We start from the raw sequence: 25701 nt of genomic DNA, 5'->3' as shown, positions 1-25701 counted from the left end.
TAAGTCTTCAGAACCCTTCTGTAATTGTTTAAAATCCACCCAAAGAATGTGCAAAAGGAACTGGATAGAGAGTGAAAAGCAGAGGGAAGTGCTTCCTTTTCTTTTCTTCCTTTTAAAATCCAAGCCTTTCCAAAGGGTTTAATGCGTGCTTTCCTCTGCTCTGCATCCCCATTTGCTGCATCCTTATCAACTCCTTGCACCTGCTGGCTTGGCCAGCAGTGGAAATGTGACTGTTTACCTTGTGGGCACCTGGAATGGCTCTGTTTTAAGTCTTATGTATTATTTTTGTCTTTTTTGCAAATGCTTTTTTTTTCAGTTTTTTACTTTTATTGATATTAGAGAGAGAGACAGAGAGAGAGAGAGAGAGAGAGAGAGAGAGAGAGGGAGGAGGAATGGAAAGCACTTGTAGTAGTTGATTCTCACATGTGCCTTGACCGGGCAAGCCCAGGGTTTTGAACCAGCGACCTCAGCATTCCAGTTCAATGCACTATCCTCTGTGCCACCACAGGTCAGGCTCCTCTTTTCAGTTTTTTAACATTTTTTATTTCTCAATTACAATTGATGTGCAGTATTATATTAGTTTCAGGTGTACAGCACAGTGATTAGGCATTACAAAACTTACTAAGTGATCATCCCAATAAATCTTGTCCCCATCTGACATCATACATGTTTCTTAGAATATTATCGACTCTATTCCCTATGCTGTACTTTTACCCCATGACTATTCTGAATCAACCAATATGTATTTGTTCTTTCTTTCAAATTTTTATGTATTGATTTTAGAGAGAAAGGGAGAGTGAGAAACATTGATTTGTTGTTTCACTATAATTTATGCATTTATTTATTGATTCTTGTATGTGCCTGTGCCCTGACTGGGGAGCAAACCTGCAATCTTGGTGTATCAGGCTGACACTAACCAACTGAGATACCTGGCCAAGGCCCAATACATGCTTTTTAATTCTTACATCTTTTTCACCCATACCCTGCAACCCTCCTCCCATCTGCTAAACATCAAAATGTCCTCTGTATCTATGAGTTTGTTTCTGTTATGCTTGTTCATTTATTTTGTTTTTTTTTTTAGATTCAATGGCTGATATGTATGTATGTATGTATTTATTTATTTTTTACAGGGACAGAGAGAGATAGAGAGGGATAGATAGGGACAGACAGGAACAGAGAGAGATGAGAAGCATCAATCATCAGTTTTTCGTTGCGACACCTTAGTTGTTCATTGATTGCATTCTCATATGTGCCTTGACTGCGGGCCTTCAGCAGACCGAGTAACCCCTTGCTCGAGCCAGCAACCTTGGGTCCAAGCTGGTGAGCTTTGCTCAAACCAGATGAGCCCGTGCTCAGGCCTTGGGGTCTCGAACCTGAGTCCTCCACATCCCAGTCCAATGCTCTATCCACTGCGCTACTGCCTGGTCAGGCTGATATGTATTTATTGCCATTTTGTTTGCTCATATTTTTAAAATCTTTTCTTTTTCTTAAAGAAGACCCTTTAATATTTCATGTAATACTGGTTTGGTGGTGATAAGCTCCTTTAGCCTTCTCTTGTCTGGGAAGCTCTTTATCTGTCCTTTGATTCTCAATGATAGCTTTGCTGGGTAGAGTAATATTGGTTGTAGGTCCTTGATTTTCATCACTTTCAATATTTCTTGCCAATTCCTTCTGACCTGCAAAGTTTCTGTTGAGAAATCAGCTGACAGTCTTATGGGAGCTTATAGGCAACGAACTGCTTTTCTCTTGCTGCTTTTAAGATTCTCTTTGGCCTGACCAGGTGGTGGTGCAGTGGATAAAGCGTTGGACTGGGATGCAGAGGACCCAGGTTTGAAAACCCTGGGTCACTGGCTTGAACGCAGGCTCATCCGGCTTGAGCATGGGGTCACTGGCTGAGCCAAGGTTGCTGGCTTGAGCAGGGGGTCATTTGCTCTGCTGTAGCCCCTGGTCAAGGCACATATGGGAAAGCAATCAATGAACAACTAAGGAGCCACAATGAAGAGTTGATGCTTTTCATCTCTCTCCCTTCCCATTTGTCTGTCCCTGTCTGTCCCTCTCTCTGTCTCTGTCACACAAAGAAGATCCTCTTTGTCTTTAACTTTTTGAATTTTAATTATTATAATGTGTTTGTTTGTGTGATCCTCTTTGTCTTTAACTTTTTGAATTTTAATTATTATAATGTGTGTGTGTTTGTGTGGGCCTCTTGGGGTTTATCTTGTTTGGGACTTTCTGTGCTTCCTGGACTTATACATACCATATTTCCCCATGTATAAGACACAACCTTTTCCAAAATATTTGGGGTCTAATAACTGGGTGCGTCTTAAACAGTGGTTGTAGGTTTTTTAACTTGCATTTCCTGCTTTTTTGCATGTGTTGTCCTTACACTCACTGTTTCACACTTGTTACCAATTTATTATGGTAGGTTACGTTTTGCTATATTCTGCCCAGAAATGGCTCAGAAAAGATTTTCGTACAGTGCTGAATTCAAGTTAAAAGTGATCCAGTTTGCAAAAGTGAATGGAAATCATGCTGCTGAGCATAAATTTGGTCCTCCTCCAACTGAGAAATTATTTTTTTTTAAGATTTTATTTATTCATTTCAGAGACGGGAGAGAGAGAAAGAGAAAGAAAGAGAAGGGGGAGGAGCCAACTCCCATATGTGCCTTGACCAGGCAAGCTCAGGGTTTTGAACTGGCAACCTCAGCGTTTCCAGGTTGACACTTTATCCATTGTGCCACCACTGGTCAGGCAAGAAATTATTTCTGAAACTGGTTATGAGAAGAAGAAACATTACTGAAAATGCCATGGCAGAAGAAGGCTATGAAAGGCAAGTCAGCAAAATGGCCTGGTTTAAAGAGGAAATTGAAGATATGGATTGAAGAGCAAAGGGCAATTGGGATTCCTATGTCCACAAAGATGGTTCATCATGAGGCAAGAATTGCTGATGAAAAAGAAGTTGCTGATTTCAAAGGAGGACACAATTGGTGCTTCAGGTTCATGAAACAGAATGGATTAAGCATGTGTACACACACCAGACTTGCCCAAAAGATGACTGAAAGCTGTCAGCAGAAGGTCCTTGAATTTCATCGTTTTGTCATTCAGTGTCGGAAGACACATCAGTTTGAGTTGGGACAGATTGCAAATATGGATGAAGACCCCCTTCAATTTGATGTCCCAAGTAACAGAACTATTGATAAGAAGGGGGTGAAAACTGTAACTGTGAAGACAAGTGGACATGAAAAGAGCCATTATACCATGTTCTAGCTTGTTGTGCAGACGGAACCAAGCTGCCTCCTATGCTGATTTTCAAATGCAAACCAATGCCAAAAGAAGACATTGCTCGAGGAGTGATTGTTTACGTTCATGACAAGGGTTGGATGGATCAGGATGGGATAAAGATCTGGTTTGAGAACGTTTGGAGAAGGAGACCAGGTGGGCTCTTACACAAACCTGCCCTATTGGTGCTTGATCAATTCAGGGCACACATAACAAAAAACACAAAGAAGATTGCTGCAGAGCAAAAAACAAAACTTGCTGTCACAACTGGAGGCTTGATGTCCCGGCTCCAACCACTTGATGTCAACATTAAAACCCTTCCAAGCTGCGGTGAGAGAGGAATGGAACCAATGGATGAAGTCTTCTGGGGACAGTTTGACACCAGCAGGAAGAGTGAAGAAACCAACTATAGGAGAAGTTTGTACCTGAGTGGAAAGATCCTGGGATAATATCAAGATTGAGATCACTGTCAAGTCATTTAAGAAGTGTGGCATTTCAAATGCCATAAATGGAACTGAGGACAAGGCAATATACGAAGACAGTGATTCATCATCAGACACAGATGAGGACAAGCTAATGGATGGAAGTTTTGACCGTGATGAGGAGTTGTATGAATTTTATGATGACTAAAACTTGAGTTCAATAACTTTATCTAATACATTTTTTTTCAAATTTCGGGCCCCAAAATTAAGGTGCATCTTATACATGGAGAAATACGGTATCTATTTTTTTTTACCAGGTTAGGAAACTTTTCTGTCTTTATTTTTTCAAATGGATTTTCAATTTCTTGCCCTCTTTTCCTTCTGGCACCCCCATGATGCAAATGTTGGTGCACCTGGAGTTGTTTGTCCTAGAGACTCCTTACACTATCCTCAATTTGGGGGTGTTTTTCTTTTTGCTGTTCTTATTGGGTGTTTTTTGCTTTCTTATATCCCAAATCGCTGATTTAATTCTTGGCTTCATATATTCTACCATTGATTCCCTGTAAATTATTCTTTTTTCAGTTAATATATCCTTCATTTCTAACTGGTTCTTTTTTATGTCCTTTTTTATGCTAGTAAAGTTCTAAGTTCATTGAGCATCTGTATAACCAGTGTTTTGAACTCTGCATCTAGTAGATTGCTTGTCTCCATTTTGTTCTTTTTTTTTTTTTTTTTTTTTTGCATTTTTCTGAAGCTGGAAACAGGGAGAGACAGTCAGACAGACTCCCACATGCGCCCGACCGGGATCCACCCGGCACGCCCACCATGGGGTGATGCTCTGCCCATCCTGGGCGTCGCCATGTTGCGACCAGAGCCACTCTAGGGCCTGGGGCAGAGGCCAAGGAGCCATCCCCAGCGCCCGGGCCATCTTTGCTCCAATGGAGCCTTGGCTGCGGGAGGGGAAGAGAGAGACAGAGAGGAAGGCGCGGCGGAGGGGTGGAGAAGCAAATGGGCGCTTCTCCTATGTGCCCTGGCCGGGAATCGAACCCGGGTCCTCCGCACGCTAGGCCGACGCTCTACCGCTGAGCCAACCGGCCAGGGCTCCATTTTGTTCTTTTACTGGAGTTCTTTTCTTTCGTTTGGAACATGTTTCTTTGTCTCCTCATTTCAGCAGCCTCCCTGGGTTTGTGTCCATGTGTTAGGCAGAGCTGCTGCATCTTCAATGCTGGTAAAGTGGCTAATGTATTGTAGTAGCGGTTCTGTGGGTTCCAGGGGCACAGCTTCCCTGATCACCCAAGCTGGCACTTCAGGTGCATGCCTGTGTGGGCCGTGTATACCCTCCTGTTGTAGCTGAGCCTTGATTGTTATTGGCATGTCAATGGGAGGGATTTACCACCCAGGCTGATCGGCTGTAAGGCCTGGCTATGACCACTGACCACAGTTGAGATCAGCTGTGTAGGGGCTCCCCCCTACAAAACAGGACTTACTTCGGTGGGGCTCTGATGCCTGCTGAGTCTATCCCTTGAGTGTGTTGCTTGTGAAGGTGGTTGGGTGGTGCTTTGATATGGCTTGTCCACTGGTTGCATTGGCTCTGGGGCCTCCCAGTAGGTACAGGCCAAGGTCAGCCAACACCTATGTACTGCCGGTGCCATAGGCATGAGCTGCAGCAATCTACAGATGGCTGCTACTTGTGCTGGGCCTGGAGGTACCCAGGCGAGGTCAAGCTGTGAAGCAAGCCTGGCTGCTGCTAGTGCTCAGTCTAGGCCACTTAGCAAGAGGCATGGGCACACTGAGGCAGGTACTGCTTGTTTGAAGGATTTTAGGAAAATCTGAAGCATGAGCCAAGACAGTCCATTCATATGGAAAAGCCACTAGAAACAGCTTGGATGGGCCTGCAAGCTGGGAGGGGCGGGGTCTCAGAATCACCAGGGTAGGTGAACAGGGTGAGCGAAGGTCGTGGAGCTGGATGTGGAGCCCTGCCTGCTGGCTCTGTGTGGTGGAATGGGGTTCTCAGAAAAAGAACAACGGCCTCTGCCAGCACCACTGTCTGACAGAAAACTGCCCCCACCAGCTCAGATACTCCCATATGCCCCTGGTTCCTGTCAAGCTGCTGCCTCCAGTGCCAGAGCTCAGAGGAAGTGAGTCCCAGTAAGTCTGTGCATGGGTCCTTTAAAAGAAACTGCCTGCGACTCTAGCAGCCTCCATCTCCCTCAGCCTCAATCCCCCCCTGGTTTTCACAGCTAGAAGTTATGGGCACTTCTCTTCCTGGCTCTGGAGCCCTGGGTTGGGGTCCTGGTTTGGGGCTGAAGCAGCCGAGATACACTCCTGACTTCCATCTGCCTGCCTGGTCCACATCCCTGCCCTCTACCAGTCATGATGCGGCCTCTTCTTTAAATCCCTACTTGTAGGACTTTGCCAGATTTCAGGTGGTTCTGAACGATGGTTGTAATTTTGAAGTAGTTGTGGGAGAATTTGAGGATCGCATTTACCTGTGCTGTCATCTTCCTAAATGTTCTCTTTCTGCGAGGGAACATTTTAAAAAGGAAAACAATGTGACAAAATAAGATTACCCCTCTGCACCCTTGGTGCAAATCTGCCTGGTGTTCACATAAATGAAGTGAATGGATACTTCTACAAAAGGCAAGAGGCTTCTCGTGTCTGCAAGGATTAGGAGCAGTGTTTTCCTGTGTTCTAGGATTTGTAAACTTTATGGGTGTAGTTGCTGGCGAGAACTAGAGCCAGGGAACCAGCGAGTGGCATTACTAGCAAGAGCAGCACCCCACACTACAAGAGCAGGCTGAATAAGACCTCCTTTTTTACCTTCTAGTCCATGATTATCTACAGTGACAGCAGGTGAAACCAGATCTCGCATCACTGGTCACAAGATGAAAACTACATCCCTCCCTTTCGTGGCAAGTCCACTGTACATGAATCGAGCCTGTTTGGCTGCCTTTCTGATACATTGCAGGTCCAGCCTTTCTGACCCACTTCTGATCTATGAAGTCTGCTGGGCCAGGCATTTAAGTACTCTGGTCAGGGGAGGTCCACCCTAGGCAGACCTAATGAATTATTCCTCGTGCCTAGAGACCATAACCTGGGGATACTTCTCAGCCTCAGGTGAGTGGGCAGCTCTTTCCCCCATCCTGCTCTTGAGAAGGTTGGCCGCTTCTACTGGCCAGTCCAAACAACAGCACAGCCACACACCCAAAAGTTGCATCCTGTTCCTGTATGAGAGGGTAAGAGTGCCGCTTTAGACTCAGCTTTGGTTGGACTCCAGTTTTTCCCTTTATGTGTGTCCTTGGGGAAGTCACTTACTTTTTCTGAGCCTCAGTTTCCTCATCTGTAAAAATAGAGGCAACATTGATTAAATTAGCCCACATAATTCACTTAACAGAGTCCCTGGCCCATAGTAAGTGCTCAAGATGTTTGCTGTTATGCCACTTCCCAATTCATACTTTTTGAGGGCCCTGTCCTGGTAGCTCAGTTGGTTAGAGCATAATCCTGGTACACCAGGGTTGTGGGTTTGATCCCTGGTTAGGGCACATACAAGAATCAGCCAATGAATGCATAAATAAGTGGAACAAATTGATGTAGCTCTCTCCCTTCCTTTCTTTCAAAAAATTAAAAGCAAAAACCTCCCAGGGCTTTCCCGGTGTCCTATTTCTGAACCTATCCTGCTCTCCAAGTTGGCCCCAAGTTCCTAATAGCCCACAGCAAAGGAGAAACTTTTTTTTTTCTTTTCACATTTTGGGCTACACATGGCACCTGCCTTGTGGTCCCACTATCTTCAGATGATAGGAAATATCTTCAAGTAGCAGGCTTTATGGTACAGGCCATTGGTCCCAGAGATTTCACTGACATAGATACCTTTTTACATTTTATGGCTAATTGAAGAAATGATTCATGAGTTCTTACAGTTCAAGTGTCTTGACTGGTTTGGGGACACACCTGAGGATGATGGGAGATGCAGGCCACCCTAAGCACACTGCCACTCAATTTCCCAATTAGCAACATGAAGTTGTTTAGTTGGACAGCGGGGGGCCTTTTCCTGGAAGAGTTTCTTTAACTGCCACAATATGGGCAGGGTCAAGTCTGGAGCTTATCCCAAAAGAAGCCGCCATACCCCTTTGTGCGATGTGAGGAGCTGGTTCTAGGAGTACGGTTTGGAATCAGGTGGATTTGAGGGGAGGGCACGCCAATCAAAAAACTAGCCGATGAGGAGGGAGCTCCAAGCGCCTGGCCGGGACCAGCTGGGAGAGAGATTTTGGCGGCCTCAACGCGCCCACTGCCCCGACGCCTCCGCTGGGGCAGGCCCACCGTTGAGACGGAGGAGACGGCAAAGAGGGAAACTGGGCAAGGGAGAAAGTAGCCGGGATGGAGGGAGTACCGGGACTGGGAGTCAGGCTTAAGGAAAGGGTGACATGCCCTTGAATAGGGAGAGACGGCGTGTAGGGGCCGCACCCCTCATCCTAGCAGCGGTCTAACACTTCCCGTTTTCTTTGTTGACCACTTGAGGACATTGTGGCTCAAACAGGCTGTGGTGTCCGGGGTCCTGGAGTCCCCGGCAGGAAAAGCCAGCCCGGCACCGCGGTGCTCCGAGGCGCTGCAGGAGTCAAGTGCGTCAGGGCCGCCGCCCCGCAGAGCCCCGTGGCGCGGGGACAGCCGAGCGGGACGCAGCTTCGGGGGGCGGGCCCCCAGCTAAGGAGTGGTCCCCGACCAGCTTTCTCAAGCCTGGGCTCTCGAGGCGGGGCGGCGCCGCGGGTCCTTCCGGGAGGAGAAGCGGTGCTGGGGAGAGGCGGTGCTAGGGAAGGGAGGCGGCGCTAGGGAAGGGAGGCGGTGTTAGGAAAGGGAGGCGGCGCTAGGGAAGGGAGGCGGTGTTAGGGAAGGGAGGCGGTGCCAGAGAAGGGAGGCGGTGTTAGGAAAGGGAGGCGGTGCTAGGGAAGGGAGGCGGTGCTAGCAGGGGATGGTGGCACTAGGGAAGGGAGTCTGCGCTAGTGGAGGGAGGCGGTGCTAGCGGGGGGGAGGCGGTATTAGGGAGGGAGGGTGCGCGCGGCGCGGCACCGGGCACAGGTTCTGTGCCCGCCCGACGCGCCATGGCCGCTGGCGACTTTGTGAGTTGGCCTGCGGGGGTCCTCATCTTCATCGTGGTCTTGTCTGACCTGTTTGGTGAGTGGCAGTCTTCGCCGGAGCCCCTGCGGGGCTGGGAAGCCCCGGAGGTGTCCGCGGTCCTAGGGCTCCGAGGCTAGTGGACGGGAGGGGCCCGAAGCAAGTTGGGTTCGGGGTGGGACGTGGGGATGGGGGTGCGGGGAAATGCAACCGGCTGCCTCATTAGGGAGAGTTGTCACTGCATCAGCAAGTCGTGCCGGAAGAAACTTGAACGGTAGGTGCCTGAATTGTGTTTGGGGGGAGACGGACTCCCGATCGCTTACCCCACCCTGCGCTGTTTTCTCCTTTCTCCCGAGCTCATATTTAAAATACCCCCCCCGCTCCGCGCGCGCGCGCTCTCGTTTCCACCAGTGTTTCTCCGGAAGGGTGTGTCGTTCCTGAGACTCAAGTCGGCGTTACTTCTTGTGCCTGCCCAGGGATGGTCGCGGGTAACCCTTACTGTTACAGCTGATCACCTGTGAATTAGCCGGGGCGCATCGCGCTGCCGGAACTACCTGCCCAGAACGCGCCAGGCTGCACGGTGGTGCCCTCCCACCAGCGTGGGCGGGTTGGCGTCCAAGCTACAAACTTCCAGCGGTGGCGGCTCTGAGTTGTCCTACCAGGCAGGGGAGAGGGAGGAATCCGTAGGCGATGGCCTCGCTTCAAGATTACTAAGTAGGGAGGCTGGTGCGCTTTTCTCCCTTCAAAGCATAAAAGAACTAACATCTAGCCCTGCCTTCATCCCTGTTACACTTGTCTGAATCGTCACAACATCCCCATAAAATCGGTATCTGTCTCCGTTTTTATCTCCTCACCCTCGTGAACCTCTCCACACACAGGCCCCTAGTTAAGTTATAGCCAAACCCCTGGAGCATAATAATAGGCCCCTTAACTAGCCTTCCTTTATTTGAGGGGATTTCCCATTGCGGTCCTGTAAGGCCAGTTGCCCTCGGCATGGACATGCAGATTCAACATTGAATTCAGGCAGACGGTAAAGGAACAGCGGAGCCAGAGGATGGTGGGCCATTCCAATTTATTGGAGGCTCACCAAGACCGGCAAGCCAAAAGACGACAGAGGAAAAAGGAAAAACTTGCTTTTCGCAGTAGAGGGCAAGGATCAGGAAAAAAACAAAACCAACTGCATCTCTAAGTGGCAGGTTGTAATCTTCCTTATCCTCCCTGAGGGGATGTATTTACATCCTTACAGTAGTGCTGTCCGGTGCTCCTGCACTAGCACAAAGGGCTTGCAGCCATTAAACCTATGAGCAAACCTAACACAGCCATTTTCCCCACAGCTCCCCTTTGCACATCTTCCCAGATCACCCTTCCATCTCATTCTGCATTCAGCATTTACTGAGCGGTTGTGGGTTGCAGACATCTACAGAGTGCAGCCTGGGAGAAGGGGGTGAGATTTATCTACAGGACAAGACAGGGAAGTAAATGTTCTAAGAGAGATTAAACATAGGGTTTGGGTTTGCAGAGGGACGAAAGACATGTCTGTAGATGTTGAACTTACTTTACAATATGGCTGTTTGTGAAATCAGTTATCTTTTGTGAAACAAAGACTTCAGGGAATGGAGGTATTTGACTGTGTCCTCTGGGGACTGGTGGTTTGTGTTTCCATGTATGGGGCAAGATTCCAGGAGAACAGGCTTGAAAAAGGGCAGCAGGGTGAGCTTGGGCAGCAGTCATTTGGTGTCACTGCAAAGTAAATGTGAGGTCCCTCGTGGAGTCCTGAATGTCCCCTTTCAGAGTTTGGATTCTCTTCTACAGGCAAAGAACTGTATCTGGGCCTGTCAGGTTCAGAACCATGTGGTTAGGAAGAATAATCTGGTAAAGAGGAAGGACTGTGGTTAAGAGGAACTAGAGGCAGGAAGGCTAGGGCAGAGACCCTCACAGGCCCAAGGAATTGGGAGGGTTCACAAACTGGTGTCTCTGGGAGAGGGGGAGAGACTCATACAGAGCTTGTATGGGCGAACGGACTCTCTTCCACATGAGCTGATCTCCCCCTGGTCCCAGAATTCACCTTTGGTCACCAGTGCCTAAACCTGTGGTCTCTTCCACTGAAAACCCAGTTTCCCCATCAGTTCCCATATCCACCAGCAGGATTCTCTGAACAGTTCCTCATGGTGGTGTCTGCCATCTAATTTATGTATTCATTCAGCAAGCATGAATATCACCTGCCCTGAATAGGCCGTGCACTGACAAGACTGAATGAATGGTTTACCCTGCAGAAGGCGAGCCCTTTGAGGTGGAGCTTGCTTCCCTAGGGAAGCTGCCTACCAGTGATCGACAGCATCAGCTCTAGAGTCAGATGCCTGGCTTCAGACCCCAACCTTGCCCCTCACTTGAGTTATAGCTTCTGTAAGTTACCTAAGTTTTGTGTGCCTCAATATATTTGACTTTGAAGAGAGCGAGCACCACTGATGTGAGAGAAAGGATATATATATATATATATATATATATATATATATATATATATTTTTTTTTTTTTTTTTTTTTTTTTTTTTTTTTTTTTGTATTTTTCTGAAGCTGGGCTGGAAACGGGGAGAGACAGTCAGACTCCCGCATGCGCTGGACCGGGATCCTACCTGGCACGCCCACCAGGGGGCGAGGCTCTGCCCACCAGGGGGCGATGCTCTGCCCCTCCGGGGCGTTGCTCTTTTGCGACCAGAGCCACTCCAGCGCGCCCGGGGCAGAGGCCAAGGAGCCATCCCCAGTGCCCGGGCCATCTTTGCTCCAATGGAGCCTCGCTGCAGGAGGGGAAGAGAGAGACAGAGAGGAAGGAGAGGGGAAGGGGTGGAGAAGCAGATGGGCGCCTCTCCTGTGTGCCCTGGCCGGGAATCGAACCCGGGACCTCTGCACGCCAGGCCGACGCTCTACCACTGAGCCAACCAGCCAGGGCCAAGAAAGGATATTAATAGTATCTACTTGATAGAGTGATTTTGAGCATCAGTCATTCAGTACTTACTAAGCGTCAGCTTTGTGGCCGGCACTGTGCAAGAGCCCGGGGATGCACCAGGGAGCAGTCTTCCCTGCCTTTGGGAAGCTTACATTATAGTGGGGGAGACAGTAAATAAGTAAGTGCATAAATATATAGATACAGGATGGTAGTAAACATTTACTGATTGGCGATGCAGAGGAAAGGGGAGAGAAAATGGTTAAGGTTTCTTTTTAAGTTTTTAAAACTTTGGAACATTTAAGGTCTTTAGAATAGTCAAAATAGTACAGTGAATACTTACACACTTTTTGTTTTTTGTTTTTTAAAGGTAGGAAACCTGAGTTTTATGTATTAATTTATTTATTTTTTATTATTTTTTTTTACAGAGACAGAGAGTCAGAGATAGGGATAGACAAGGACAGAAGGACAGAAAGGGAGAGAGATGAGAAGCATCAATCATTAGTTTTTCGTTGCGCATTGTGACACCTTAGTTGTTCATTGATTGCTTTCTCATATGTGCCTTGACTGCGGGCCTTCGGCAGACCGAGTAACCCCTTGCCTGAGCCAGCGACCTTGGGTCCAAGCTGGTGAGCTTTTTGCTCAAACCAGATGAGCCTGCGCTCAAGTTGGTGACCTCGGGGTCTCGAACCTGGGTCCTCAGCATCCCAGTCTGATGCTCTGTCTACTGCGCCACCGCCTGGTCAGGCTATGTATTTATTTTTTAAAGATGTTATTTGTTGATTTCAGAGAGAGGAGAGAGATTAAAGGTGGGAGGGAGGAGTGGGAGGCATCAACATATAGTTGCTTCTCTTATGTGCCTTGACCCAGTAAGCCCGGGGTTTCAAACCAGTGACTTATGCAATTTTCTTTTGGAATCACCTGTTAGTAACATTTTGTTGCATTTGGGTTACTTCTCTTTTTACATACCCATATATACACTGCTCACAAAAATTAGGGGCTATTTTATCGCTTCATATTCATTTTGAAATATCCCCTAATTTTTGTGAGTATACTTAAATTTTTTTTTTATGCTGAACAATTTGAGAGTTGCATATCTTATGGCACCTTAGCCCTAAATATTATAGCATGCATCTTCTAAGAACCTTGTGTTTTCAGTAATTCACAGAATCATGACCACAGGAAATGCAATGTGATTCCCTGTTTTGTCATTGATCCCAAAAGCCAAGATGGCTCACACTGCATTTGGAAGTCATGCCTCTAATCCCCTTTAACCTAAAACTGTTAACGTTTTTTTTTTGTTTGTTTGTTTTTTGTACTATATAATATCATTTTTGAAGGATGTGACCCAGTTGTTTCATAGGATGTCCCTCATTCTGGGTTGTCTGTTTCCCTGTGATTGGATCCTTTTTCAGGCACGACTTTTTGTAGGTGTGTTGTAGGCTCAGTGCAGCTCATCGGTGGCAGGTGCAGCCCAACTGTCCCATCACTGGAGGGGTTAACTTGGATTATTTGGTTAAGGTGAGGTTCTGCAGATTTCTCCACTGTAGAAGCACCTTTCCTCTTTGTAAATAGAACGTGATTTGTCAACTGACACTTTGAGATTGTGTGATGGTCTTGTTCCCCAACCATCTTTCATGTAGTGTTTTAGCATCCAGTAGCAAGTCTTCCCCGAGACCATTATCACTAAACTATTTGTAGATGGCAATTTTCTACGCCTGCTTTTTTTTTTATACATGATTAACATTCTTCAGTAATGAAGAACTTCTGCACTTCCCTTTTTTTTTCACTTCATCTGTTTATTATTGGTATGGACTCCTGGATGTTCTCTGAGATGACATTCCTGACATTGTCCATTTCGATGCTCAATGATCCCAAATTTGCAGGTGGGAACCCCTCCAAACTTCAGTGTCTCCTTGTCACATTTCCATGAGTTTCTGAGCACTTCCTTTCTTTCTAGCACAGAAAGAAGTTCTGGGCCTTCAGCCTGGAATCAGTAGATTTCCTTGTTCCTTTTAGTGGGGGATGGGATTTGGAAATCATGTTCTGAGTGCTGGGTGTGCTCAAGATACTGGACTCATGGCCCCAGGCCCTGCCTATTGTCAGAGCTAGGAAATGAGAACCTACAAAGTCTTGGGTTCATCCTGGCTATTCACTAAGGCTATTCCAGTAATTTGGTTCCTCTTCCCCTTCCTTTCTTCTTTCTTTGTACCTTGCTTCTCCACAGTGAGAACTCTATTTTCAGTAGCATCAGTATATTTTCCTAATCTATATTAAACACAAAATAGTTTCAGAATTGCTATACCAGTACCACGACCAAGCACAAACATTACTAAATACAGTTCAAGATTTCTTTGGGGTCCTTTTTTCTTTTCTATATGTCCCACTGTATATGTATAGGATACTGGATTTTTTTAAAATTATTTTTATTTTTTTACAGAGACAGAGAGTGAGTCAGAGAGAGGGATAGACAGGGACAGACAGGAACAGAGAGAGATGAGAAGCATCAATCATTAGTTTTTCATTGCGTGTTGCAACACCTTAGTTGTTCATTGATTGCTTTCTCATATGTGCCTTGACCGCAGGCCTTCAGCAGACTGAGTAACCCCTTGCTGGAGCCATCGACCTTGGGTTCAAGCTGGTGGGCTTTTGCTTAAACCAGATGAGCCCGCGCTCAAGCTGGTGACCTCGGGGTCTCGAACCTGAGTCCTCCGCATCCCAGTCCTACGCTCTATCCACTGCACCACCGCCTGGTCAGGCAGGATACTGGATTTTAAAGTGACTTGAATCAATCTTTCTCTTTGTGGTTATGTTATCGATTTGTATATAGTTGCATTCGTTTCTGTTTCTATTCAATTTTAGGGTTTTCCCTCTTGCTTTGATTTTTAAATATGTAATCTATTAATATGGTTCAAATTATGACTATATAAAAAGGTACCCTCAAGAAATTCTGTTGCCTCTCTCCCCTTTCCCCACATAGCATATAATTTGTTTCTGTTCTTTCTTGGTTCTGTATGCTGATACAAACAGATACATATGTTTATTTCTAACTCCATTTCTTAAACAGCAGGTAACACACACTGTGTACTCTTTTGTATCTTGTTTTGTCAGTTAACCAACCATATGTCTGGAAACTCATTCCATCTCACTTCATAGAAATCCTCCTCCTTCCTTTTGAGCAGCTGTGTAGTACTCCATGGGATGGAGGTATGAGATTTCTTTTGGCCACTCTGGTGGCTAGTATTTTATATAATATGGTCAGGGTGACAGTTTAGGCTTGAGGAAGTGAGGGAGCAGGCCAGGTGACTCATGGGGGATTGGTATTCCAGGCAAAGGGGAAGGCAGCAAAGCCCTATGGGTAGGCTTAAAGCATTTACGGAACTTCAAGAAAACCATGTTACCGGGAAGTAGTGGGAAAGGAATCATGGCTGGATCCTACGGATCAAGTTTTATGGGTCCTTTCAAGACTATGACTTACTTACTCCCAGTGAAGTGGACAGTTTTGGAGGGGTTTGGACAGAGGTGAAATTATGAGGATTGAAGAGTTTAAACAAATTATTCTGGCTTCTGGGTGGAGAATTCTGAAAAGGGCAGGGAGCAAAGGAGCAGCATGCAGATGGTTGGGATGCTGCAGGGACACTGTTGGTAAGAATCAAGACTGTGGGCCAGGCCTGACCAGGCTATGGTGCAGTGGATAGAGCGTCGGACTGGGATGCCGAGGACCCGGGTTTGATACCCCGAGGTCGCCGGCTTGAGCGTGGGCTCATCTGGTTTGAACCCAAGGTCGCTAGGTTGAGCAAGGGGTCACTTGGTCTGCTGGAGCCCCCTGGTCAAGACACATATGAGGAAGCAATCAATGAACAACTAAAGTGCCACAACTAAGAACTGATGCTTCTCATCTCTCTTCATTCCTGTCTGTCCCTATCTGTCCCTCTCTCTATCTCTGTCACAAAAAAAAAAAAAAAAAAAAAAAAAAAAAGACTGTTGGCCTGTCCTGTGGTGGCACAGTGCATAGAGCAGGAGTCCCCAAACTTTTTACACAGGGGGCCAGTTCACTGTCCCTCAGACCGTTGGAGGGCCGGACTATAAAAAAAACCCATGAACAAATCCCTATGCACACTGCACATATCTTATTTTAAAGTAAAAAAAACAAAATGGGAACAAATATAATATTTAAAATAAAGAACAAGTAAATTTAGATCAACAAACTGACCAGTATTTCAATGGGAACTATGCTCCTCTCACTGACAACCAATGAAAGAGGTGCCCCTTCTGGAAGTGCAGCGGGGCCGGGTAAATGACCTCAGGGGGTCGCATGCATCCCGTGGGCCGTAGTTTGGGGACCCCTGGCATAGAGCTTCGACCTGGAGCGCTGAAGTTGCTAGTTCGAAACCCTGGGCTTATCTGGTCAAGACACATATGACGAACACTTAATGAACAACTAAAGTGAAGCAACTAAGAGTCGAAACTTCTTATTCCACCCCACCCCCTACTCCTCTCTCTGTAAAATCAATAAATAAAATCTTTAAAAAGAAAAGAAAAGCCCTGGTCAGTTAGAGTGTCATCCCAAAACAAGGTTGCAGGTTTGATCCCCAGTCAGGTCCCACTCTAGAAGCAACCAATGAACGCATAACTGAGTGGAACAACAAAGGAATGCGTACCTTCCCCCTCACCTCTCTCTCTATCCTTCTCTCTGTCTCTGTAAAAAAAAAAAAAAAAAAAAAAAAGTCAATAAACTATAAAGCCCTGGCCTGATAGCTCAGGTGGTTGGAATGTTGTCCTGAAGCATGGACGTTGCTGGTTCAATCCTGGTCAGGGCACGTACAGGAACAAATCAATGTTCCTGTCTCTCTCTTTCTCTCCCTGCCTCTCTTTAAAAAAAAAAAAAAAAAGACTGTGGGGGAAGAGGTGAGAGGTTGGAAGTACTTGGATGTGTTTTGAAGGTCAAGTGCAGGATTTTGGTGCTGGGTTGTTAATATGTTCATCAGTGGGTTGTTAATATGTGCACAAGGCAAGTAGCAAGCTCAAAACTGGAACTGTTGTATTAGGTATTTTATTTTATTTAAAAATTTGCCATTGATTTAAGAGGAGGGAGGAGAGAGAGAAGCATCAACTTGTTTCACTTAGTTGACTTGACTATGGGTCAGTCCAGCAACCTCTGGAGTGCTGGGTTGACGCTTTATCTACTGAGTCAGCTTACCAGGCCTTTTTTATTTTATTTTATTTTATTGTTTTAGAGGGAGAAAGTGAGAAAAAGAGAGACAGACATTGATTTATTTCATTTATTTATGCATTCAGTGGTTGACTCTTGTATGTGCCCTGCCGGGGATTGAACCTGCAACCTCAGTACAATGCACGAACCAACTGAGCTACCCAGCCAGAACTGTGTTAGTTTTTTTCCCCTGTATTAGCTCTCTTGAGCAGTGCCTGCTCTATTCTGATGCTGTTGACCTTTTATGGATCCTTTTATCTTGCCAGCTGACTCCCCACCCAGATTATAGATCCTTGTATGTAGGAACCAAGTTGTATACTACCTTTTAAAAAAGTTTTTAATTGGTTTTAGAGAGAGCTGAAGGGAGAGAGAGACAAAAACATTGATCTGGTCTTCCATGTGCCCTGATGAGCATCCTTGGGAAGACGCTCTAATGCATGACTGCGTGGAACAACAAATGAGTGCTTCCCTTCCCTGTCCCCTCTCTCTCCCTTCCCCATCACTTCTCTCTCTCTCTTCTCCATCCCCTCTCTCTCCCTTCTCTCTTTCTCTTAAAAAAAAATTAGTGCATAAAATATAAAGCCCTGGCCAGATAATGATTGTACACTACTTCTTAAAAAATTTATATTGATTTTTAAATATTATTTATTGATTTTAGAGAGAGAGAAACATTGATTCGTTGCTCCACTTATTTATGCATTCATTGGTTGGTATTTGTACATACCCTGACTGATTATCGAACCCGCAACCTTGGCATATCTAACCAACTGAACTAGCCAGCCAGGATATATTGATTTGTTTCATTATCTTTTTTAACAGTACAGGTTGTGAAATCTAGATATTAGATGATATTGTATTTATCAAGTATATCTCCAGTTTAAGTTATTATTATGTGAGACGTGTTCGTAAGCTTTGCTGCAATCAGAATTCAGAGTCTGTGTTTTCTTTCTTTCTTTTTTTTTTTTAAATTTATTTATTAGCCCTGGCCAGTTGGCTCAGTGGTAGAGCGTCGGCCTGGCGTGCAGGAGTCCCGGGTTCGATTCCCGGCCAGGGCACACCTCCACCCCTCCCCCTCTTCTTCCTCTCTGTCTCTCTCTTCCCCTCTTGCAGCCGAGGCTTCATCCAAGCAAACTTGGCCCGGGCGCTGAGGATGGCTCTGTGGCCTCTGCCTCAGGTGCTAGAATGGCTCTGGTTGTAACAGAGCAACGCCTCAGATGGGCAGAGCATCGCCCCCTGGTGGGCATGCCAGGTGGGTCCCGGTTGGGCACAAGCTGGAGTCTGTCTGACTGCCTCCCCGTTTCCAACTTCAGAAAAAAAAAAAATAATAAAATAAATAAATAGTAAAAATTTATTTATTGATTTTAGAGAGACAGACAGAAGCATCAATCTATTTCTGTATGTGTGCCCTGACCAGAAACTGAACCAGCAACCTTGGAGAATCAGGATGATGCTCCAACCAACCAAGCCATCAGGCCAGCGCAAGTCTGTGTTTTCATTTAGGAGAGAATCCAAGTCAGAATAATGTCGGCATTCCTGTCGGCAGTCCAGACCCCCTGTCACAGTGGGGTATAAACCCTGACAGCTGCCATGAATTAAGCACATGCTCTGTGCTGGGTGCTGTGCTTAGTATTTTAGCTTTTTGGTTGCATTGCATTGCCACCATTTTTAAAAGGCAAAGAGCATTTAAGAGGAGAACAAAGCTTAGGTTAAGTACCTTGTCCAAGTTCGCACAGCAAATAAATGGCAGATTGGGCTAGAACCCAGATCTGCCTGACTCAGTTCATGCATTCCTAACCCAAGATTAGATGAACAACTGTTTGAAGACTGGTGAAGCCACAGGTGGTTTCTTTATAGGACATGCATACATTGTTCAGTGTAATTTTGCTAAGGCATGTGAAATTTTATAGGGCAGCACAATCACCAGTCCCATCAACTTGTTTTCATATACAGTCTGTATACTAAGGGGGTGAAAAAACCTTTGGGCCATAGAATTCAGAATGATGGTTATTTACATACCTATTTGTTAACATTTTGCCAAAGTTGTACTCTCTCTATACACCCACACTTCATTCCTAAATACTTTTGCATAATTCCAATAACATTGAAATATTTATGAAAAGAACGGTAATCTCAATTTCATCTAACTTCTACCCTTATTCAAATTTACTCACTTGTCACAAGAGTATCTTTTTTAAAAAACCAATATCCAGTCAAATTCTAGGCGTTGCATTTGTGGCTATGTTTTTGGTTTAATTTTGAGAGGTATCTTTTAGCAATTTGAAAGAGACTTAGAACCACTTTTTAAGAACTAGATCTAGGCCTGACCTGTGGTGGCGCGGTGGATAAAGCATCGACCTGGGAATGCTGAGGTCACCAGTTCAAAACCCTGGGCTTGCCTGGTCAAGGCACATATGGGAGTTGATGCTTCCAGCTCCTCCCCACCTTCTCTCTCTCTGTCTCTCTCTCCTCTCTCTCTCCCTCTCTCTCTTCCTCTCTGTCTCTCTCTCTCCCTTCCTCTCTCCTCTCTAAAATGAATAAATAAAATTTAAAAAAATTAAAAAAAAAAAAAAAGAACTAGATCTAGGAATCTGTGCTCTTGCCATAGGTTACACTAACGCTTCTTTAGTAAATACAGGCTTTGAGGTTAGGTCCTGGTTTCTTTGTTTAAAAGCAGAAAGTCTGCCCGCACACATCAGACCTGACTGGCACAGGTGTTCTGTCTGCTCTCTTCTTCAAGTGCAGAGAACTTTGTAAGCTTTCACTAAAGGTCAGCGCCTCTTAGATTCTGCAGTCACAAGTCACACTTTCTCAGGATTGACTGTGGAACCAGGACACCTCCTATTTTATTTTTTTTTTTCTGAAGCTGGAAATGGGGAGGCAGTCAGACAGACTCCCGCATGCACCCGACCGGGATCCACCCGGCATGCCCACCAGGGGGCGATGCTCTGCCCATCTGGGGCATTGCTCTGTTGCGACCAGAGCCACTCTAGCGCCTGAGGCAGAGGCCACAGAGCCATCCCCAGTGCCCGGGCCATCTTTTGCTCCAATGGAGCCTCGACTGTGAGAGGGGAAGAGAGAGAGAGAGAGGAAGGAGAGGGGGAGGGGTGGAGAAGCAGATGGGCGCTTCTCCTGTGTGCCCTGGCCGGGAATCGAACCCGGGACTTCTGCACGCCAGGCCGACGCTCTACCACTGAGCCAACCGGCCAGGGCTCCTGTTCATTTGCATAGACAAATTGAGGTTTGAATGTGTGTCAGATTGTGAGGCAGAGACCATGCCCGGAAAAGTGCCGGAAAACATTTTAGCAGTTCCTCTTCGGAGGTGGCTTCTGTGTCTCCACCAGCCTGCAAGGAACGTGCCTGGCAGTTACGTTATAGGCGTCACCCTTCCTTTGGCCTCTTTCCCTTGTGCCCTTTGGTCTCCTCAGCTGCGGCTGCTTCCTGTGCTGGTGAGCTGTCAGCCTAAGGACTCTGGGGCTATAAAACTGAAGAAACCCTTGCCCAGAATCAAGAAGTAAATTCATGTGTGGTCTCTGCCCCCAGTTGGGAGCTGTTAACCCAAAGGTCTATCCTTTGTGACCTTGATCTGTTCAATCAACCAGGTCTCCATTTAGAGAACCAAATTATTCCAATGCTCTTGTTCTTAGGAAGTGAACCGCTTTTGATTCCTAGTGACCTTCACTTTTCCATAATGCTCCCAAAATGTCTGTTGAGCTTAGCCTGGACTTCCATCAGGTTCACTGCTAGTTTCTTGAACATTTTCCCCATATAATAGTTAAAAGCCAGGAGAGAAAATTGAGGTTAATACACATTCAGCAAATAATAAGAAATTCAGATTAATTAGAATCTAGTAAGACTATGACATATATTAGTTGTGATGGAGGTTCTCAACTATGAACTGAATAAATGGAAAATAAAAGGGATTATAAAGATTTTTTAATGAAATGATCAATAGTATATTGAAATACCTTGAATCAGATTTTGGACAATAGATTTAAAAGACTAACAGAGTCTTATATTGCTGTAGGAAAAACTTTGTTCCCCAAAACAGGCTGGAGGTCTCAGGTATATTCTGTCTGAAATACGAAGTCAAGACTAATAGGCTTTTGAGCATGATGGTGGTTATCTTGAAAGCACAGGCTAAGTAGTGCTGGCAAAGAGAAATATAACATAAAACAGGTGAAATTAATTTTTTTTTTTTTTGTATTTTTCTGAAGCTAGAAACGGGGAGAGACAGTCAGACAGACTCCCGCATGCGCCCGACTGGTATCCACCCGGCACGCCCACCAGGGGCTACGCTCTGCCCACCAGGGGGCGATGCTCTGTCCCTCCAGGGCGTCGCTCTGCCGCGGCCAGAGCCACTCTAGCGCCTGGGGCAGAGGCCAAGGAGCCATCCCCAGCGCCCGGGCCATCTTTGCTCCAATGGAGCCTTGGCTGCGGGAGGGGAAGAGAGAGACAGAGAGGAAAGAAGTGGGAGGGTGGAGAAGCAAATGGGCGCTTCTCCTATGTGCCCTGGCCGGGAATCGAACCCGGGTCCCCCACACGGCAGGCCGACACTCTACCGCTGAGCCAACCGGCCAGGGCCAGGTGAAATTAATTTTAATGTATTTTATTTAACCTAATATTGCCACAATATTTTCATCTCAACATGTAGTTGATATAAGTGAGAGATTTTTATATTCCCTTTTTCACACTAAATCTTCAGCATCTGGTTAATATTTTATACTCACATACATCTCATTTCGGACTAACATTTCATGTACGCACAAGCCACGTGTGGTGAGTGGCTACTACTGAAGCAGACTGCACAGGAACCAGCTTGGGAAAGGAGGACAAGGACATAAAAGGGAGAGTATGTTAACACAGTGGAAGACAGAAAAACTCAAAGGGAAGTTGATGTAGAGAACCGGCACCTGAGTTCTGGATGAGCTCATAAAGGAGGCAAGGAGTCCCTTGGCCGCCAGGAGCACGTGGAAGGCACGGTCTGGGGAGTTTCTGGACTGGGGGACCAGGGGATTTATTGCTCACTAGGAGTCAGGTGACTACAGTTTCAGCCTGAAATAGGTTGAGACAGGCAAGCAGTGCTGTGGTAGCCGAGACCAGTGGATTTCTGCCTTGCACAGCCATGGAAACAAAGTACTGACAGACTGGGCCAGGGTGGAATCAACCAAGAAAACCCAGGGCATCTCGCTGTGGCCTACAGTGCAGGCATCAGAGCCAGGGCTGCCTGTGTCTGGCCCCCAGTACCATCCTGGATCAGCTGAGTGACTCGGTGAGCTTCTGAACCTCTCCAGGTCCCAGGTTCCTTCTCTGTGACCTGGTGGTTCTCACTATTTGGACTACTCTTCCCCATCGTCCCAAGCTTGCTCACTCACTTTTTCTGGGCCCTGCTCTCATGCCAACTGTGACCACCTCACATACGGTAGCATCCTCGTTATTCCTCATCAGTATCCCCTCATACTTGGCTTTGTTTTCCTTGGTAGCACTTGACATCGCCCAACAGGAAGATGCTTAACTAACTATTCCATGTGCTGTGTTCCTCCCCAGTCACTCTAACATAAACTCCAAGAGGGCACAGTTCCGTGCTTTGTGGACTGCTGTATCCTGACTGCTTGTTACAGTGCCTGGGACATAGGATGGCTGGATACATACAATACTTGGTGAATGAAAAACACAGTAAGACCAACTTCATGAAGTTGAGTTGAGGACTAAATGAGTGAGGACAGACTGACCGATCTAGCTTTTTAGAACAAATGCATGGCACACAGTCGCCCAAATGTAGTCGATGTAGGTGCTGCTGCTGTTTAATATTGTTGAGGCTCTGGCTGAGGGTTCATTGAATTGGATTTACTGAGAACTAGGCTAAATAAATGAGTTGCACTAACCTTCCTAAAGTAGAAAGAGCATGTTCTTTATTACCTACATAACTGGTGAGCATATTTTGACCCCAAAATTGGGACATGGGGTCTGACTAATTTGAGAATGAATTTAAGACAGATAGATTACTTGATACCAGCACTGGTCTAGTCATTTTGGGAGCGTGGCCACTCTTCTGTACTTAGATATCTGTGCATATGTATAAATAGAGACTGCCCCCCAGGCTACCAGCCTCCAGTGCTCCAGGTGGGCATCAGCTGAAAGTGAGATGTGAGTTCAGAGGAGAAGTAAAAGGGTCAAGAATGCAGTCCCCCAAGACCCTGCTAGCTCCAGGCCTGACTGAGCCTTCAGCCAATCACCGTTACAATGTCCTTACCTACAGGGGGAATGCCACACTTAATATATTCGGTTTGGTACTGAAACTTTTAGGGGAATTTTTTCCTTTGCATCATAAATTTTTAACTTAACTGTTACTATCTGCAGGCCGTGTGAACCATAAAAATATTTTAGAGCAAGAAAGAAGTCTTTTAAAATCACATTGCTGGGCCCTGGCTGGTTGGCTTAGTGGTAGAGCATCAGCCTGGCGTGCAGGAGTCCCAGGTTCGATTCCCGGCCAGGGCACACAGGAGAGGCGCCCATCTGCTTCTCCACCCCTCCCCCTCTCCTTCCTCTCAGTCTCTCTCTTCCCCTCCCGCAGCCAAGGCTCCATTGGAGCAAAGTTGGCCCAGGCTCTGAGGATGGCTCTGTGGCCTCTGCCTCAGGTGCTGGAATGGCTCTGGTTGCAAAAGAGCAACGCTCCAGATGGGCAGAGCATCGCCCCCTGGTGGGCATGCCGGGTGGATCCCTGTGGGGTGCATGTGGGAGTCTGTCTGACTGCCTCCCTGTTTCCAGCTTCGGAAAAATGCAAAAAAAAAAAAAATCACATTGCTCATGTCTAACAAAAAACCTTTTCTCCACCTGGAAGTGTGGTTGGCTTGTCTTGTAGAAGTGGCACCAGGGACAAGTTGTGTTTCCTCAAACCTCAGACAGGCTGTTAATTTGGATTGGGGGCTGACCTCCCCGAGTGGGTGCAGTGCCCTGAGGCCCACCACAGTTGGCAGGTGACATCTAGTTCAACTTGCAGGGAAAGCAGGAAACAAATGGGACATCTCAGAAGGAACAGCATGGGCTGGGATTGGGGGGGCAGCCAGCAGACCTCTCCAGTCTTGCTGTGAAGCTGCTGGCAGGTAGAGGGCGGCAGGGCTCTGTTCTGACTGCAGCTGAGGGATCCCAGGTCGTTGGTTCTTTGGTTCCTGTTAAATATCTGGACCTCTTCCTGCCAACTTGTGGTTCTTCAGCCAGCAGTTTGAGGTCTTACAAAACTCAGGGTTTGGGGTGACTCAAATTGTGTTGTTCTGTTGGGAAGCCCTGCCTTTTGGCCTGTGTTTAAGTTATATTTTGATCAGTTTAGTTAATGCACTTAACCGATATTTATGGAGTTTCCCTGTTCTTTGCTCCTTGGATGGACAGACGGACCGACGGACGGATGGATGGGTGGATTTGCTCTGGTTTTTCTTCCACCCTGCATTCAAAGCTCCCTTGTCCCCTTCCCCCACCCTCACTTTTTCATATCTCACTTTTTAATTTATGTATTTATTAAATTTATTAGGATGATATTGGTTAATAAAATCATATAGGTTTCAGGTATATAATTCTGTAGTACATCATCTATACATTGCACTGTGTGTTCACCACCCCAAGTCAACTTCCATCGCCATTTCTCCCCCCCCACCCCGTACCCTGTTTTACCTCCCCCTTTCCCGCTGTTCCTTCTGATAATCACCATACTGTTGTCTGTGTCAATGAATTTTGGAGTTTTGTTGTTTTGCTTAATCCTTTTTACCTTTTTCACCCAGCCTTGCAAGCCCTTTCCCTCTTGACTGCTATCAGTCTGTTCTCTATGAGTCTGTTTCTGTTTTGTTTATTAGTTTATTTTGTTCATGAGATTTCACATGTGAGTGTTTGTCTTTCTCTAACTGGCTATTTCTCTTAGCATAGTGCTGTCCAGGTCCATCTGTGCTGTCTCAAAGTATAAGATTTCCTTCTTTTATTTATGGCTGAGTAGTGTTCCATTGTGTAAATGTACCACAACTTTTTTTTTTTTAAATTTTTCTGAAGTGAGAAGAAGGGAGGCAGAGAGACAGACTCCTGCATGCGCCCTAGTGGGATCCACTCAGCAAACCCACCAGGGGGCGATGCTTTGTCCATCTGGGGCCCTTGCTCCCTTGCAACTGGAGCCATTCTAGCGCTTGAGGCAGAGGCCATGGAGCCATCCTCAGCACCCAGGGCCAACTTTGCTCCAATGGAGCCTTGGCTGCGGGAGGGGAAGAGAGAGATAGAGAGGAAGGAGAGGGGGAAGGGTAGAGAAGCAGATGGTCACTTTTCCTGTGTACCCTGACTAGGAATCAAACCCAGACATCCACACACTGGTTAACACTCTACCATTAAGCAAACTGGCCAGGTCCTATACCACAGCTTTTTGATCCACTCATCTACTGATGGGCTGCTTTCAAATCTTAGCTATTGTAAATAATGCTGCAATGAACATAAGGGTGCATATAGTTAAGGTGACCAATTTTTTACAATGAAAAGGACAAAAATAAGTTGAAGAAAATAATATCATAAATAAAAGAAACATTTTATTCATTGCAACAGTATACTATACTATAATATGATAAATGCATAGTAAAAACATTTGTAATATTTTATATTGTTATGCTTATATGCCTATTAATTTTTAATAATAATTGTAAGAAAAAAGTATTCATTTAGTAAAACTAAATATCAAACAAAACCACTAATTGGAAGTGATATTTAGGTGTATTTATCATTTTC

The 25701-nt window shown here is 46.0% G+C and overlaps 1 protein-coding gene across 5 annotated transcripts in view; it reads left to right on the top strand.

Annotated features, from left to right (window-relative positions):
• Positions 1-8726: 8726 nt before the first annotated feature.
• The window catches only part of CD58 (CD58 molecule), a 67626-nt gene continuing 50651 nt past the window's right edge, over positions 8727-25701 (top strand). For all 5 annotated transcript variants that reach the window (XM_066377244.1, XM_066377241.1, XM_066377242.1 and 2 more), the window contains exon 1: positions 8727-8863. In XM_066377244.1, the coding sequence (XP_066233341.1) occupies positions 8791-8863 (73 nt within the window). In that variant the 5' untranslated portion in view covers positions 8727-8790. The remainder of the gene's footprint in view (positions 8864-25701) is intronic.

The sequence above is a fragment of the Saccopteryx leptura genome, chromosome 3 (genome assembly GCF_036850995.1).
Source record: "Saccopteryx leptura isolate mSacLep1 chromosome 3, mSacLep1_pri_phased_curated, whole genome shotgun sequence".
NCBI lineage: Eukaryota > Metazoa > Chordata > Mammalia > Chiroptera > Emballonuridae > Saccopteryx > Saccopteryx leptura.
The sequence above is the reverse complement of the archived record's forward strand: the minus strand, read 5'-3'. Positions and strand labels throughout refer to the sequence as shown.